The 20,533-nt window shown below is 38.7% G+C and overlaps 1 protein-coding gene across 1 annotated transcript; it reads left to right on the top strand.

Moving 5' to 3' along the window:
* Nucleotides 1-189: 189 nt before the first annotated feature.
* LOC128212849 (transmembrane protein 65-like) lies at nucleotides 190-20,145 on the top strand. The gene is made up of 7 exons (XM_052918193.1): nucleotides 190-579; nucleotides 3,025-3,069; nucleotides 3,451-3,518; nucleotides 14,543-14,597; nucleotides 16,556-16,598; nucleotides 16,971-17,076; nucleotides 18,008-20,145. Exons 1-7 carry the CDS (start codon nucleotides 306-308, stop codon nucleotides 18,119-18,121), a joined length of 705 nt encoding a protein of 234 aa, XP_052774153.1. The 5' UTR covers nucleotides 190-305; the 3' UTR covers nucleotides 18,122-20,145.
* Nucleotides 20,146-20,533: the final 388 nt, after the last annotated feature.

The raw sequence follows: 20,533 nt of genomic DNA, 5'->3' as shown, positions 1-20,533 counted from the left end.
CCATAATAAAACATGATCAGAGATTATTATCTCCCAAGTTTTTTCATAATTATCTCTAAACAACCATATTATTAATTATAAATCACAATGAAAAGTATTATGTAGGAATTATATGTTACATTTTATCTAAAATAACGTATAAAAATAAGATTTAATAACTTTTCCCTTGGTCACATGACCAGTCACATGATAAAATGTCAACATGCCAAACATGTGAGAAATGTAATTCAAAAGACACAGACATTGTGGAACAGATCGAGAAAGTGAAACTTGAAGGAATAAGAGTGGTTTGTTCGCGTTAAAGAATGGCTGGACATATTATCAGACATACTCATAAAGTAACTCAATTGTATGGGTGCAATACGAAATATTTTCCATTGATCTTTTCACGGGTCGCTCACAAGTACGCTCAAGTTGACCTGGAATCAAGCAGATTTAAATCTATATACAGAGACTTGCATGGAGCAATAGAAGATAACGTAACTGCAAAAGACTTTGTTTATGCCCTTAATAAAAGAGAACGAGATTTATTACACGTGGAGTTGCAGAAGTTCAATATTGACATGAAAGATGTACCAGGTTAGTATAATTGTTGATGACAATATCAAATTATGATAACTTACAAATGTATTTGGCACCGCGCACCCCAGTTAAGTCATGCAGCGTCGGGAACGGGCCAGTATATACACTCTGGTATAGTAGGGGTGGTCACCGAGCCCGAGCCACACTGTCTAAGGGGCACGTGCAGTTGGCCATTAATTTGGGGAATTAGCTGGCACAACTGCGAGTTACGGTTTAAGTTCAGATCACGTTTAATGGTTCACTTTGATTAACAACTCAAGTCCAATTAAGATGTTTAAAAGTTGGTTCTTTATTATTTCACATTTAAGTTGAATAGTTAACAAAGATAAATCCAAAGACTTATTTAACAAGAAACATTAAATAGTCCATATGTGCTATATTAAGTTACACATGTATGAAATTAAGTGAATGAATTATATAGTCACAAAAAAAGTAGTTCAAAGATATTTCCTTAGTAAAAGAAGAAGTACAAAGTTCCTAGTCTATATGTATCTTCCCTAAATGAAAAATGTACATACTTATATACTTAAACTTAAAGAGTAGTTACCAATCAGAATTAAGTGACAAAAAGATAATGATCAAAGATTTTAGAAAGTGTCACTCAAAAATAAATTTTAAAATTAGATTAAGTCTGAGATAATTGAGAAGTGTCAAAGTCTCAAAGAGTAAGGTTTATGATTATGATCTGAGATAATTAGCTGATAATAATTAAGAAGAGGAAGCAGTAAAATCTTATCAGAAATGTCAAAACACTCAATTGCAATTAGAATGACTGACAAAAGTCTCTTTAGGAAATTATGAAAGTAAATATCATAGAAAAATAAGATGTAACCAAAAAAAAGAACAATAAATTTTCTAACAGAATTTGGAAGAGAAAGTCACACGGTGACATATTCATATTTGTGTCAAGGACCTGTTACCTACATAGGTGTTGAGAAGGTGTGTCAGAGGCCGGGTCACTCAGTTGATACAGCTGTCAAACGAGGGGTCAATGAGGGATCCCGGGTTCAAGCCCCAATCTGGCTGCACATTTTTCTGACCCTGTGACAAATGGCACCGAACATGGTGCTGTGACTGAATATAATGTACTCAATATCCTACTGGTTGTTTCATTGATTACATGTTAACATGTTCTCTATCCTGAACATTCTGGCACGCACACCAAGTTTGGCAGGGGCCGGAGTCATGTTATGTATGTCATGGTACCACTACCTATTCAGGTTTAGATAAGTCGTGTAAACTGTCTGATAACTCAGTCGGTAGAGCAGTCTCACTCTGTTAGTGAGGGGTCCCGGGTTTGAGCCCAGTCTAGTTGCTTATATTTTTTACATTTATTTGTGACATGTTTATATGAAGTTGAAATTATATGTGTTGTATATCTAAATTCTTTGTATATATGAGTCTGCACATCACCAGAGCTACAGGTAAGAGTAGCAATTGGCATAAATACACCTTAAAAGGGGCCAAATATGATATAAATAAATCAAACATCTGTTTGTATTGAAACCAATGCAAATTGTTATAGCATGCTGCTACTACAATATATTTAGGACTAGTTCACGAAGAACAGTTTTGACTAAATCGCAAATCATGGCTGCTAAATTGATATAGAATCACGTCAACCCCTATGCAAGGATTTTGTTGAGAAGTGTTGTGTTTATACACTATTAAGTTCTGCATTTTGGATCGAGCCTATTGAGTATATAGAATTTATGTTTGCATTTCACTGTGCCAATAGACTTTAACAATCACCATAATTCTACCTTTTGAATGAATTCAAGGTGTACAATAAACTTCACAAAATTATACAAGGATGTAAAATACCCTTTCGATAAAAAGTTAATCTGTAGCTCTGCATCACTGAAGATATTATCTTCAGCCATAATATTCTCATACCTATTTCTTTCTTTTTTATAAAATGCAAAATAGCATGTATACATTAATTTAAATTGGATGATGGCAAGGTACACTGTGAGTAGCTGTGGGTAAATGGAATGATTTGCTTTCTTATGGTATGAAGCCACTGAGGCTTAGGGCATGAACAACCAGAAGATAGTTTGGACCTACCGGTAGGTGCTCAACTCATACATGTATATTGATTTACCCTGCATAATACAGGGATGGATCCAGGAATTGACTTTTGAGGGGTCCTAACTTAGGATCACAGCCTTTTGGCATTCCCCCTCTCTCAGAACTGAAATTCATGGCTGCCCCCATACCTGTGCAAAGTCCTCTTTGTGCATGCTGCCCCCATACATACAGCTCTGCATCATTCAATTAGGTGTCTGTGCACCCGTGCATAGTCTTCTTGTGCATGATAAGCCCCATATCTTTTTTTTCAGCTTCACTCCTAGAATGTACGTCAAAGCACCTCTAGAAATGTAATGTTTATATTTCAGTTTATCATTTTATAAACAATTTGTGTTGGTTCTATGTTTACAGGTGCTGGCACTCACAGCAAGCTTACACGGGCCCAACGAAAAGCAGGTAAACAACATGGATAGCTTCTGTCAAGTTTTAAGTTAGATTATCAAAATTTATCAAAATACTTAGATTGTTAAGTTCCAATTAGGACAGATTTTAGGATATATTTAAAGATGTTTAGTTTATCTTTTGGTCAATTTGCCACTGAATTCAAGGGAGTAAAACTTGATAAATCATATGAAATTTTTACCTTTTAAGCATAAACTGTCTGTGTCAACAAAGGCAAAAATAATAATTTTGAAAGAAGAAATTGTACGGTATTGTAGTGTTTATACTGTTTGGTTATACAAATCATAAGTTTTATTAAATAATGTCTTGAACAATATATGTATGTTGCCTATATTCTTATACTAATGAAGAGTGATTGTCATTGATTATTTTCAGTTGCTCTCCACAATGCTCTGCCATTTATTGGGTTTGGTTTCCTTGACAACTTTCTGATGATTATTGCTGTAAGTAGATTTGGTCTCACAATTCTTTCCATTTACAGCAAGCATAGACATTAGCGACTCACAAGAAGTATGTTCTGTTATGTTCTTTAAAGAATTGTATTGACCAATATAGATCTATATTCTTCGATCTCAGCCACAATTTAATATAAAATTGAAGTGTATTTCTTATACATCAGTACATATCTTGAGAGGTATGATTGCATTATATTTAGCTCCATAAAAGCTTATTTTAGCATGTGTTTTATTAGGCTTTGTATGCTTGCTGAAAAAGTAAATTAGTCCTGTTAGGCTTTGTATGGTTCCCAAATATACAAATATGTCTTGTTTGGGGGCTAAAATGCTAAATGTACCTTGTTTGTCTTTGTATGGTCACTAAAAGGCCAAATGTGTCTTTGTATAACTTCTGGAAAACAAAATTTGTCTTGTAAGGCTTTGAATGTTTTCTGGTCACCTTAATTGCCAAAGGTGTATTGGTAGACTTTGTATTGTTTCTGAAAAGACAAATGAATTTTGTTGAGCTGTGTATGGGGTCCATGAAAAGCTTATTGTATTTTGTTATAATTTTTATGGTTTACTAAAAGCAAATTTTGTCCTGGCCTTTTATGATTGCTGAAAAGCCAAATGTGTATTGTTGAGCTTTGTATGGTTAATGAAAAGCCATATATATATATATATATATATATGCCCTGTTAGGCTTTAAATGGTTCATGAAAAGCAATAGGTTCCCTGTTAGGCTTTAAATGGTTCATGAAAAGCAATAGGTTCCCTGTTAGGCTTTAAATGGTTCATGATAAGCAATATGTGCCCTGTTAGGCTTTAAATGGTTCATGAAAAGCAATAGGTGCCCTGTTAGGCTTTAAATGGTTCATGAAAAGCAATATGTGCCCTGTTAGGCTTTAAATGGTTCATGAAAAGCAATAGGTGCCCTGTAAGGCTTTGTATGGTTAATGATAAGACATATGTGTCATGTTAGACTTTGTATGGTTCATGAAAAGCCATAGGTGCCTAGTTTGGCTCTGTATGGTTAAATAGAGACATATATGTGTCCTGTTAAGCTCTGTATGGTTTACAAAAAAACATAGGTGCCTAGTTAGGCTTTAAATGGTTCATGAAAACACATGTGTGCCCTGGTTAACTTTGTATGGTTTATGAAAAGCTATTTGTGCCATGTGCCCTGTTAGCCTCTGTATGGGTAATGAAAAGCCACATGTGCCCTGTTAGCCTCTGTATGGGTAATGAAAAGCCACATGTGCCCTGTTAGCCTCTGTATGGTTAAGAAAAAGCCACATGTGCCCTGTTAGCCTCTGTATGGTTAATAAAAAGACATATGTGCCCTGTTAGCCTCTGTATGGTTAATAAAAAGACATAATATTATGTGCCCTGTTAGCCTCTGTATGGTTAATAAAAATACATATGTGCCCTGTTAGCCTCTGTATGGTTAATGAAAAGCCATATGTGCCATGCTAGGCTTTGTATGGTGCCTTAAAAGCCAGATTCATCATATAAGGCTTTATGGTTAAAGAAGACACATGTGCCCTGTTAGGCTTTGTATGGTTAAAGAAGAAATATGTGCCCTGTTAGGCATTATAAGGTTCCTTAAAAGGCATCATACCAGGGTTTGTATGATTTGACAGAGTGATGTTTTTCCAATAATAGAAAGTGTTCAAGAAGCATAATGTAATTATTTCTGTCTTTCTTTATTTGTGAATACAAACACATATACTGATCAACTGAAGATGTTTGCCTTAACATGGTACTAGTATATTCTTTCAACAAAGCTTCTAGTCATTTAGATCCTTGTAGAGCAGACATATGCTGTTGATTTTTGCTTTAGTTAGTATTGATCGTGACAATCATATTGGAAAACATAATTACTTTCTCGTTGTCACTTTGAATAATTGAGCAAATGTTGAATCATTAAGATTTTCCCTCTGGTAAACTCATCTTAATTCCAGTCCATGTCAAACATAATAGGCCTTGTCATTATAATCTCTAAAAGGTAATTGCCTCTTCCTTTTTTTGGTCTGCGGAATTGTTTCTATTTGGAGTCTGTAGTTTTCCATTGATTAGTTGATGTCTGCCTTTTATCAAAGCAACACAAGTACAGAATATTTGCAGATTGTTTTCTATTCCCATAATAAAAGATCAAATTTATTCCATGGCTCAATTTATTGTCACTCAGTGGGCCATATTATATTTTGAAGATATTGCATATTGCATTTAATCCCAACAGGAACGAATGATTACAGTTTTTGTTCATTTTAATTAGCAACATCAGTTTTATATTGGAATTAGACATGTCATTGAAAAGTTAAATTCCCTGTGTGACAAAAGAGGGCTGTCCAACTTAACTTGTGCCCACAATGTAACGTGTAACCATCATTAACTACAGTACACAATTGATTATACTGAGTCTGATACCGACTGACTAGTATTCTTGAAGCACTCTAGTCAATGAGGTCAGGGCTTCCCAGTCACATATACAGGACACAACACTCATATGTACAGGACACCACACTCACATGTACAGGACAGCACACTCACATGTACAGGACACCATACTCACATGTACAGGACATCACACTTACATGTAAAGTACATCACACTCGCATGTACAGGACACCATACTCACATGTACAGGACACCACACTCACATGTACAGGACACCATACTCACATGTACAGGACATCACACTCACATGTACAGGACCTCACACTCACATGTACAGGACACCATACTCACATGTACAGGACACCACACTCACATGTACTGGACACCACACTCACATGTACAGGACACCACACTCACATGTACAGGACACCATACTCACATGTACAGGACACCACACTTACATGTACAGGACATCACACTCACATGTACAGTACATCACACTCCCATCTACAAGACACCACACTCACATGTACAGGACACCACACTCACATGTACAGGACACCACACTCACATGTACAGGACATCACACTCACATGTACAGGACACCACACTCACATGTACAGGACATCACACTCACATGTACAGGACATCACACTCACATGTACAGGACACCATACTCACATGTACAGGACATCACACTCACATGTACAGGACATCACACTCATATGTACAGGACAACACAATCACATGTACAGGATATCACACTCATATGTACAGGACACCATACTCACATGTACAGGACACCATACTCACATGTACAGGACACCATACTCACATGTACAGAACACCACACTCACATGTACAGGGCATCACACTCACATGTACAGGGCATCACACTCACATGTACAGGGCATCACACTCACATGTACAGGTCACCACACTCACATGTACAGGACACCACACTAACATGTACTAGACACCACACTCACATCTACAAGACACCACACTCACATGTACTGGACACCACACTCACATGTACAGAACACCACACTCACATGTACAGGACATCACACTCACATGTACAGGACACCACACTCGCATGTACAGGACACCACACTTACATGTACAGGACACCACACTCACATGTACAGAAAATCACACTCACATGTACAGGACACCACACTCACATGTACAGGGCATCACACTCACATGTACAAGACCCCATACTCACATGTACAGAAAATCACACTCACATGTACAGGACACCACACTCACATGTACAGGACACCACACTCACATGTACAGGACATCACACTCACATGTACAGGACACCACACTCCCATGTACAGGACACCACACTCACATATACAGGACACCATACTTACATGTACAGGACACCATACTCACATGTACAGGACATCACACTCACATGTACAGGACACCATACTCACATGTTCAGAAAATCACACTCACATGTACAGGACACCACACTCACATGTACAGGACACCACACTCACATGTACAGAACACCACACTCACATGTACAGGACACCACACTCACATGTACAGGACACCACACTCACATGTACAGGACATCACACTCACATGTACAGGACACCACACTCACATGTACAGGACATCACACTCACATGTACAGGACACCACACTCATTTGTACAGAACATTACACTCACATGTACAGGACACCACACTCACATGTATAGGACATTACACTCACATGTACTGGACATCACACTCACATGTTAAGAACATCACACTCACATATACAGGACACCACACTCATTTGTACAGAACATTACACTCACATGTACAGGACACCACACTCACATGTATAGGACATTACACTCACATGTACTGGACATCACACTCACATGTACAGGACATCACACTCACATGTACTAGACACCACACTCACATGTACAGGACATCACACTCACATGTACAGGACACCACACTCACATGTACAGGACATCACACTCACATGTACAGGACACCACACTCACATGTACAGGACATCACACTCACATGTACAGGACATCACACTCACATGTACTAGACACCACACTCACATGTACAGGACATCACACTCACATGTACAGGACACCACACTCACATGTACAGGACATCACACTCACATGTACAGGACATCACACTCACATGTATAGGACATCACACTCACATGTACTAGACACCACACTCACATGTACAGGACATCACACTCACATGTACAGGACATCACACTCACATGTACAGGACACCACACTCACATGTACAGGACATCACACTCACATGTACAGGACACCACACTCACATGTTATAGACACCACACTCACATGTACAGGACATCACACTCACATGTACAGGATACAATACTCACATGTACAGGACACCATACTCACATGTACAGGACACCACACTCACATGTACTAGACACCACACTCACATGTATAGGACACCACACTCGCATGTACAGGACATCATACTCACATGTACAGGACACCACACTCACATGTACAGGGCATCACACTCACATGTACATGACATCACACTCACATGTACAGAACACCACACTCACATGTACAGGACATCACACTCACATGTACAGGACACCACACTCACATGTACAGGACATCACAATCACATGTACAGGACATCACACTCACATGTACAGGGCATCACACTCATATGTACAGGACACCATACTCACATGTACAGGACACCACACTTACATGTACAAGACACCACACTCACATGTACAGGACATCACACTCACATGTACAGGACATCACACTCACATGTACAGGACACCATACTCACATGTACAGAAAATCACACTCACATGTACAGGACATCACACTCACATGTACAGGACACCACACTCACATGTACAGAAAATCACACTCACATGTACAGGACACCATACTCACATGTACAGGACACCACACTCACATGAACAGGACATCACAATCACATGTAAAGGACATCACAATCACATGTACAGGACACCATACTCACATGTACAGGACATCACAATCACATGTACAGGACACCATACTTACATGTACAGGACACCACACTCACATGTACAGGACACCACACTCACATGTACAGAAAATCACACTCACATGTACAGGACACCACACTCACATGTACAGGACACCACACTCACATGTACAGGACATCACACTCACATGTACAGGACATCACACTCACATGTACAGGACATCACACTCACATGTACAGGACACCACACTCACATGTACTAGACACCACACTCACATGTACAGGACATCACACTCACATGTACAGGACACCACACTCACATGTACAGGACACCACACTCACATGTACAGGACACCACACTCACATGTACAGGACACCATACTCACATGTACAGGACACCACACTCACATGTACAGAAAATCACACTCACATGTACAGGACACCACACTCACATGTACAGGACACCACACTCACATGAACAGGACATCACAATCACATGTACAGGACATCACAATCACATGTACAGGACACCATACTCACATGTACAGGGCATCACAATCACATGTACAGGACACCATACTCACATGTACAGGACACCACACTCACATGTACAGGACACCACACTCACATGTACAGAAAATCACACTCACATGTACAGGACACCACACTCACATGTACAGGACACCACACTCACATGTACAGGACATCACACTCACATGTACAGGACACCACACTCACATGTACAGGACATCACACTCACATGTACAGGACATCACACTCACATGTACAGGACATCACACTCACATGTACAGGACACCACACTCACATGTACTAGACACCACACTCACATGTACAGGACATCACACTCACATGTACAGGACACCACACTCACATGTACAGGACACCACACTCACATGTACAGGACACCACACTCACATGTACAGGACACCACACTCACATGTACAGGACACCACACTCACATGTACAGGACACCACACTCACATGTACAGGACACCATACTCACATGTACAGGACACCATACTCACATGTACAGGACACCACACTCACATGTACAGGGCATCACACTCACATGTACAGGGCATCACACTCACATGTACAGGGCATCACACTCACATGTACAGGACACCACACTCACATGTACAGAACATCACACTCACATGTACAGGACACCACACTCACATGTACAGGACACCACACTCACATGTACAGGACACCATACTCACATGTACAGGACACCATACTCACATGTACAGGACACCACACTCACATGTACAGGGCATCACACTCACATGTACAGGGCATCACACTCACATGTACAGGGCATCACACTCACATGTACAGGACACCACACTCACATGTACAGAAAATCACACTCACATGTACAGGACACCACAATCACATGTACAGGGCATCACACTCACATGTACAAGACACCATACTCACATGTACAGAAAATCACACTCACATGTACAGGACACCACACTCACATGTACAGGGCATCACACTCACATGTACAAGACCCCATACTCACATGTACAGAAAATCACACTCACATGTACAGGACACCACACTCACATGTACAGGACACCACACTCACATGTACAGGACATCACACTCACATGTACAGGACACCACACTCACAAGTACAGGACACCATACTTACATGTACAGGACACCATACTCACATGTACAGGACATCACACTCACATGTACAGGACACCATACTCACATGTACAGAAAATCACACTCACATGTACAGGACACCACACTCACATGTACAGGACACCATACTCACATGTACAGAACACCACACTCACATGTACAGAACACCACACTCACATGTACAGGACACCACACTCACATGTACAGGACATCACAATCACATGTACAGGACACCATACTCACATGTACAGGACACCAAACTCACATGTACAGGACACCACACTCACATGTACAGAAAATCACACTCACATGTACAGGACACCACACTCACATGTACAGGACACCACACTCACATGTACAGGACATCACACTCACATGTACAGGACACCACACTCACATGTACAGGACATCACACTCACATGTACAGGACATCACACTCACATGTACAGGACATCACACTCACATGTACAGGACACCACACTCACATGTACTAGACACCACACTCACATGTATAGGACATCACACTCACATGTACAGGACACCACACTCACATGTACAGGACACCACACTCACATGTACAGGACACCACACTCACATGTACAGGACACCACACTCACATGTACAGGACACCACACTCACATGTACAGGACACCACACTCACATGTACAGGACACCATACTCACATGTACAGGACACCATACTCACATGTACAGGACACCACACTCACATGTACAGGGCATCACACTCACATGTACAGGGCATCACACTCACATGTACAGGGCATCACACTCACATGTACAGGACACCACACTCACATGTACAGAAAATCACATTCACATGTACAGGACACCACAATCACATGTACAGGGCATCACACTCACATGTACAAGACACCATACTCACATGTACAGAAAATCACACTCACATGTACAGGACACCACACTCACATGTACAGGGCATCACACTCACATGTACAAGACCCCATACTCACATGTACAGAAAATCACACTCACATGTACAGGACACCACACTCACATGTACAGGACACCACACTCACATGTACAGGACATCACACTCACATGTACAGGACACCACACTCACATGTACAGGACACCACACTCACATGTACAGGACACCATACTCACATGTACAGGACACCATACTCACATGTACAGGACATCACACTCACATGTACAGGACACCATACTCACATGTACAGAAAATCACACTCACATGTACAGGACACCACACTCACATGTACAGGACACCACACTCACATGTACAGAACACCACACTCACATGTACAGAACACCACACTCACATGTACAGGACACCACACTCACATGTACAGGACATCACACTCACATGTACAGGACACCACACTCACATGTACAGGACATCACACTCACATGTACAGGACACCACACTCATTTGTACAGAACATTACACTCACATGTACAGGACACCACACTCACATGTATAGGACATTACACTCACATGTACTGGACATCACACTCACATGTTAAGAACATCACACTCACATGTACAGGACACCACACTCATTTGTACAGAACATTACACTCACATGTACAGGACACCACACTCACATGTATAGGACATTACACTCACATGTACTGGACATCACACTCACATGTACAGGACATCACACTCACATGTACTAGACACCACACTCACTTGTACAGGACATCACACTCACATGTACAGGACACCACACTCACATGTACAGGACATCACACTCACATGTACAGGACACCACACTCACATGTACAGGACATCACACTCACATGTACAGGACATCACACTCACATGTACAGGACACCACACTCACATGTACAGGACATCACACTCACATGTACAGGACATCACACTCACATGTACAGGACATCACACTCACATGTACAGGACATCACACTCACATGTATAGGACATCACACTCACATGTACTAGACACCACACTCACATGTACGGGACATCACACTCACATGTACAGGACATCACACTCACATGTACAGGACACCACACTCACATGTACAGGAGATCACACTCACATGTACAGGACACCACACTCACATGTACTAGACACCACACTCACATGTACAGGACATCACACTCACATGTACAGGATACAATACTCACATGTACAGGACACCATACTCACATGTACAGGACACCACACTCACATGTACTAGACACCACACTCACATGTATAGGACATCACACTCACATGTACTAGACACCACACTCACATGTATGGGACATCACACTCACATGTACAGGACACCACACTCACATGTACAGGACACCACACTCACATGTACAGAACACCACACTCACATGTACAGGACACCACACTCACATGTACAGGACACCACACTCACATGTACAGGACATCACACTCACATGTACAGGACATCACACTCACATGTACAGGACACCACACTCACATGTACAGGACATCACACTCACATGTACAGGACACCACACTCACATGTACAGGACATCACACTCACATGTACAGGACATCACACTCACATGTACAGGACACCACACTCACATGTACAGGACATCACACTCACATGTACAGGACACCATACTCACATGTACAGGACATCACACTCACATGTACAGGACACCACACTCACATGTACAGAACATTACACTCACATGTACAGGACACCACACTCACATGTACAGGACACCATACTCACATGTACAGGACATCACACTCACATGTACAGGACACCACACTCACATGTACAGGACACCACACTCACATGTACAGGACATCACACTCACATGTACAGGACATCACACTCACATGTACAGAACATCACACTCACATGTACAGGACATCACACTCACATGTACAGGACATCACACTCACATGTACAGGACACCACACTCACATGTACAGAACATCACACTCACATGTACAGGACACCACACTCACATGTACAGGACACCATACTCACATGTACAGGACATCACACTCACATGTACAGGACACCACACTCACATGTACAGGACACCACACTCACATGTACAGGACATCACACTCACATGTACAGGACATCACACTCACATGTACAGAACATCACACTCACATGTACAGGACATCACACTCACATGTACAGGACATCACACTCACATGTACAGGACACCACACTCACATGTACAGAACATCACACTCACATGTACAGGGCATCACACTCACATGTACAGGACACCACACTCACATGTACAGGACATCACACTCACATGTACAGGACACCATACTCACATGTACAGGACATCACACTCACATGTACAGGACACCACACTCACATGTACAGAACATCACACTCACATGTACAGGACATCACACTCACATGTACAGGACACCATACTCACATGTACAGGACACCACACTCACATGTACAGGACACCACACTCACATGTACAGAACATCACACTCACATGTACAGGGCATCACACTCACATGTACAGGACACCACACTCACATGTACAGGACACCATACTCACATGTACAGGACATCACACTCACATGTACAGAACATCACACTCACATGTACAGGACATCACACTCACATGTACAGGACACCACACTCACATGTACAGGACACCATACTCACATGTACAGGACACCACACTCACATGTACAGGACACCATACTCACATGTACAGGACACCACACTGAAATGCAATAATTTTCTTTTATCAGCTTTGCAAACCTGAATCATGAAAGACAATTCACAAAATGAAAGTTAAATGTTAAACTTTATACTCAGGTGGTGATTTTTCAAATGTCATTAGAATGATTACTTGTATGAATTCTAATAATTTATTTATGGTTTTGCATTAATATCGTTTCTAGGCTTACATGTTCTTCATTGTTCTTCATTTCAGGGTGAATACATAGAATTTAGATTTGGTGCTATGCTTGGAATCTCAACCATGGCAGGTCAGTAATGTAAAAAAAAAGTATTTTTATACGCAAAATTTGAATTCATTTTTAGTTTTTGAAGATTATGAAAAAAAATCTTCTCCTAAAGATGGATGCATATATGCCATAAATTTAAGCAACTGTATGTACCAGTGAATGAATAGGAATGATTTCTTGAAGTTCCGTTTGTTATTTGTACCATGTTACTACATGATACAGTTTTATACACTTATCACAGATTAATTATACCCCCCAAAACAAAGTTTGGGGGGGGGTATACTGGAATCGGGTTGTCCGTCTGTCCGTCTGTCTGTCTGTCCGTCTGTCCGTCTGTCCGTCCGTTTTTTTTGTCCGGGATTCATCTTTGTCGTTATTGAACAAATCTTTTTCAAACTTTCAAATATTAATGACCATGATGTAAACCTGTGCCTCCGTGGATTTGGTCAGAGTCGCATGATCCTGAGTGGAGTTGTGGCCCCTTAATGAGTTAAATTGGGCAAAATTAGCTTTGTCCAGGATTCTTCTTTGAAGCTATTGAGCAAATCTTTTTCAAACTTTCAAATATTAATGGCCATGATGTAAACCTTTGCCTCCATGAATTTGGTGGGAGTCACATGATCCTGAGTGGAGTTGTGGCCCCTTAATGAGTTAAATTGGGTAAAATTAGTTTTGTTCGTCCTACTCCTTCGTCATTTTTGAATGAATCTTTTTCAAACTTTTAGCCATGGTGAGAACATTTGCCCCTGTGATTGTGGTTGGAATCACATGATCATGTCTCCAATTATGGCCCCTGAATAAGTTAAAATAGGCAAAAATTATACAGCTTTGTCTAGCCTAATCCTTGGTCATTTTTTCTCATTTTTTCTATAAATCTTTTTCAAACTTTCAGATGTCAATGACCATGATATGAACTGTTGAATATGTGATTTGGTGCACCTGTATTAATCAGAATGTTTGCATGGCCTTAAAAAGACCTTTAATTGATTTTGTCCTTAAAAAGACCATCAAAAGTCCTGAAGTTAGGTGCATACAGGCCTTAAATTTGTTACAATATTCGCTTTGGTGGCCTACTCCTTTGTCATTTTTCAATATATTTTTCTCAAACTTTCAGCTATCCATGACCATGATGTGAACCTTTGTATATGTGATTTTGTGAATCCTGTATTATTTCCTTGGTACTCATGTGTGGGGGGGAGGTGGTGGGGGTGGGGAAACAGAAATTGGGTTGGCAGACTGTCAAATTCACCCGTCCACCTTCATTTTGGAATATCCTGTCAGGAGTCATGACCCCTTTATGGTGAAAATGAGAGAAACAGGTTTGTTATCTCCCCTGAGGTGGGTGGGAGTGGGGTAATATTCGCTTTGGTGGCCTACTCCTTTGTCATTTTTCATTTTTTCTTGGCTTGGAATGAACCAATTTCTGCATAATTTCTTAAAACCAGTGATTCAAGACTTATGATAAATCCTATTGCAGTTTTTCATATTTACATTCAAAAACTTATATTTATGGCTAAAAGCATAACTAATACATTGAATACAAAAGAATGAGTTTTATGGCAGTTTTCTAAACTATTTTGATCTGTTCTTGTATAAATGAATTGAAGGTATTGCTACCAAAATCAGCTGATTCCAAGACAAAAACTAAAAAAAACTCAAAACTCCCAATCTATGAGAGAGCAGCTTTAAATGGCTTGTCTGGCAAAAGTCAAAACTGTTTGCCTGATTATTGGGAATAACCAGTGAACTATTTTCAAATGTTAAACGGTTGAGGGCAATAGTTTACTTGCTCCTAATCCCAGATCCTTCTCTCTAATTAATTGAAAAATAAATATAAAATTATTCCTCAATATAGCTGATAAACTTATTTAAAATGTTTAATACAAACTTCCATTACATGAAATGATAGATTCCAGTCATTTTAGATAAATGTTGCCTGGAGGTATTGTTTTGTACAGTATTGTACCATTGTTTTACAGCTGCGGCTCTTGGAAATTGGATATCTGATCTGGCTGGTGTCCAGTGAGTAAATCTTTAAACAATAATTATTTGACATTTTAAGTTTTGACATTTTTCTTACGTATCGTGTGAATACTTATAAGGTATATAATTTTGTTAGTAGATAAATGTCTTTGTATAAATATCAAATAATGTGGAACAGCAAAGTAATGTTAATCATTCGCCTATTATGTAAGGGACAGATATATTGTACACATGTTGGTGATTACACGAATGACCATCATTGTGGCCTAAGGGTAATTCATGTTGTTTTGTTTAAAAGTTACTTTCATATTTTTTGTAAGATTATTCAAAATCTGTTCTAAGCAATAATATTGTTTCCATTCAAATGAACCTAGCTGTAGAGGGTGAATGAATGGTTGTTTCTGTTTCCAGGACGGCTCACTATGTTGAGGTTTTGACAAGCAAGCTTGGCGTGAAGGCTCCGGCACTGTCTCCCGAACAAGTGGACATGTCCTCTACACGATGGGCAGCCAATGCTGTAAATAATTATTCTGTTGTCTTATATTGATTTTATGTGTAATGTATTCGGTCATTGTCATGCATTGACAATCTATATTTTGTTAATCTTAAAATATTGTTTGATTTTGGCTTTGTGTATGAAAGTGATATTATATGAGACTCCTTCATTATAGCTGTGTTTTATATAGTACTTTAATGTAAGTTGCAGGTAAAAGATTTGTCTAGATCGGGTCAATATCACAAGAGTTATTGCCCTTTAAGAAATAATAAAAATTTGTCAATCTGGAGCCAATTTTCTGAGTTACTGAATGAACAGACATTAAAGAAACATACATGAAATGGGTATCATAACTTTAGTGTAATGGTGCCTGCGCAAGAGTCATATGGCTCAGAACGGGAGCACAAGAATAAATGCCAATTAATTAATAAAAAAGCTCAAATTTGTTTATTGGATCCATAAATAAATGACAAAAAGGGGTACAACAGACATGATTTATGTACATACAGTCATACATTGTTCTATGGTACATTGACATTAAGTTGTCTGGATTGAATCAGTTCCGTCACCATTACTTCCCTTTAATTAAATAAATTTTTATTCATTAATTTGTCATTTTAAAGTTATAATTATTGTGTGTTTTTGAATATATCTTAATGAAACCAATATCAATAAACACTATAAAGGTGTTTTGAACTCACAACAGCAAATCTTCTACCTGAGGTGTTACTCCATTTATGCTCAAAATTAACTTTTTTTTAAATGATGTACCCTTTGCAAAGATTTGCAGAGTCCTTTGACAGGGGATATTGATACTGAAATTTACAACAAGCGGACCCCTCCCCAGCCGTAAATTTGAGTATCAATATCCCCTGTTTTATGAGAATTTAAAAGTCATCGTTTATTTTACATACATTATATCTGTCTCCAATGTGATGCATATGTGTTCCAGGGGAAGGCGATAGGAGTATCTATAGGATGTATTCTCGGCATGTTGCCTCTACTGTTTTACACCTCGCCCAAAAAGAAAAAAGAAGAGGATGAAGAAGATGAAACAACTACCTGATGATTGCCCCTGTGTTTCAAGAATAGCTGGTGTAGTCACGCCTTAGAACCCTGCTCACCCGAGGATGGACTGAATAGAGTAAATACATTGATAGGCCAGAGTGTATGATACAGAAATGTGTCTTCAGTTACTGCCTTAGTTTTGACACTAGTGATCCTTATAGTAGGTTGTGCGTAGTGGTTTACGGTATTTATGTGGTAAGCAATAAGTATTCCATATTTACTTTCAAAATAACTTTATTTATAGACATATGTGAATGTATAAGCAATATATGTTAATTGACTATCTCACAAAACAAAATGAGGAGCAACTACTAATGGTTTGGCATGATCATTGTTGCTGTAGTCCTGATTTACTGTTTGTGAAAAAGACAAACAATTGAAAACAATATCAAAGTTAATAATAAGTTGTACAACTGTCATTGTTGCATTTATAAAGAATTATATTTCGCTCCAATTTTAATGGCAATAATCTGAAGATTGTGCACAAGCCATTAGTGGTTTTATTTTTGACTTTATATTTTTTTATGTTTTTGGGTACCTGTTATAAAGACAGTATTGTTTTTGAAGATTTTGTATAGTTATTCTACCATTAGAAGTAGGGACCATAGATTAGCCGGGCTATTTTTATGTCTTGTCTGTGTCCATCCCTTCCTAGTTTCCATTTATGAGAATTAATATTTTTGTTCTATCTAAGCTTTTGTACTTTTATTTCTTGGCTGTTAAGCTTAATGTTCTTCGAAGCCAGGTGCTACGGGATTTTATACATTATATTTTAATATTTATTCTTACTCCTCTTGGATATGTTAACTTTTTATATTAGTATTATCAGTTAGTGTCTGCTTACTGTAGCTTTTGTGCTTTTTAAAGGGGCTAGACTCCAGATGATACAATTGCAAGAAAAAAGAAAATTGTCAAAAAGTGAAATAAAATTGACATTGTTGTGTACAAAGCATAGAATTTTATTTACTGAAGTATCGCAGTGCTTATGACACATGCATTTTACGCTATTTTTGCGCATTTTTTCCAGTTTGAATTTTGCTGGGGTTGTTTATTACGTAATCCCAATAAGTTTAGAAATAGCATCAGTATATTTATCTTTACTCATAAACAAATATAATTTATACTTGGACATAATTATGTGCTATGTATGTTTAAACAGGGAAACACATAAGGGACAGCCACACGATTGCTGTGTTTATTATTTAAATCATGTAAAATGATGCATTATCAGCATCTTACTAGCTCGCATTTTAGGCTTGTTTTGAGGAAAAATTGTATTTGCCGAATTTTGGACCCATCTGGTATCTAGTCCCTTTAATAGGATTGTTTATTTTGTGCACAAGTTGTTGTTTTACATTATTGTTTCCTCATTACTATACATGTCATGGAAAAAAATGCCATTTTCTTGTCGTCTTGTAAATGTTGATGATGTGTTCTATACATTGTTAAAATTTCATCAGAAATTGTGTAAAACAACTTGATGCTAAAAACACATCTAATAATGAAATAAGTTAATATTAGCTGAGACCTTGAATTGATGTTATGATCAGTATCAACGTTGTGCTTGAAATACAAGAAAATATTTTATATGACTTCTCCATGGCAACTTTATTTGTTTAAAAAAAACCAAAACCTTTAAGATACATTCATTTTACCAAAAAATGTTTCATTTGATTCCAAACTCAATGAAGAACAAGTACATACGTTTCAAACAAAATATCACAAAGAACTTCAAAAACTAAAACTGATATTTTTTTATATTCAATAGAACCCAATAAGGTTATAATTAGCATATTTGAATATTACATAATCTGCATTTAGTTTGTATAATATTCTCTGCATATTGGTATAACTCTCCTCTATGGCTTTTATTTCTTTTCAAGGGAAGTAAGTGTCAAATCTGTTGCAAATAGTCCACTTGCCATTATGCTTTATTATCTCCCTTTAATGCTTTCTTGAAATTGTTTCTTGTTTAAATGCATGTCCTTTGGATTTTTCTTCAGGAATAAATGTATAAATATTGTTTTGATTATTTGAGTAATGACAACGTCTAAGTAATAGCATGTACTATCCGAGTAATTGAAATTATACACAAATGCATACCATTAGGTGTATTATTTAGATCATGAGGACTGTGATTAAAGTTACTGGTTTGTTACATGTTGTGATGGACAACATTCAATAACTAGCATTCATAAAAGTGAATACCATTGTAATTTATCTGCACACTTCTTATAGCATGGTTAAGCTCCGCCTACTGGTTACCGTTCTGATATGGGAGTTGATGCATAGACGAAAACAAAGAACACACTATCAACATTGTATAAGGTATAATTAATTACAACAGTAGATATCAACAGCGAGTGAACATTTTTTAAAAGATGTATGACAAATTTCAAGTTGTGTTTTT

Source organism: Mya arenaria, chromosome 13 (genome assembly GCF_026914265.1).
Source record: "Mya arenaria isolate MELC-2E11 chromosome 13, ASM2691426v1".
NCBI classification, from domain to species: domain Eukaryota; kingdom Metazoa; phylum Mollusca; class Bivalvia; order Myida; family Myidae; genus Mya; species Mya arenaria.
Note: the sequence above shows the minus strand (reverse complement) of the source record. Positions and strands in the feature narration are given on the sequence as shown.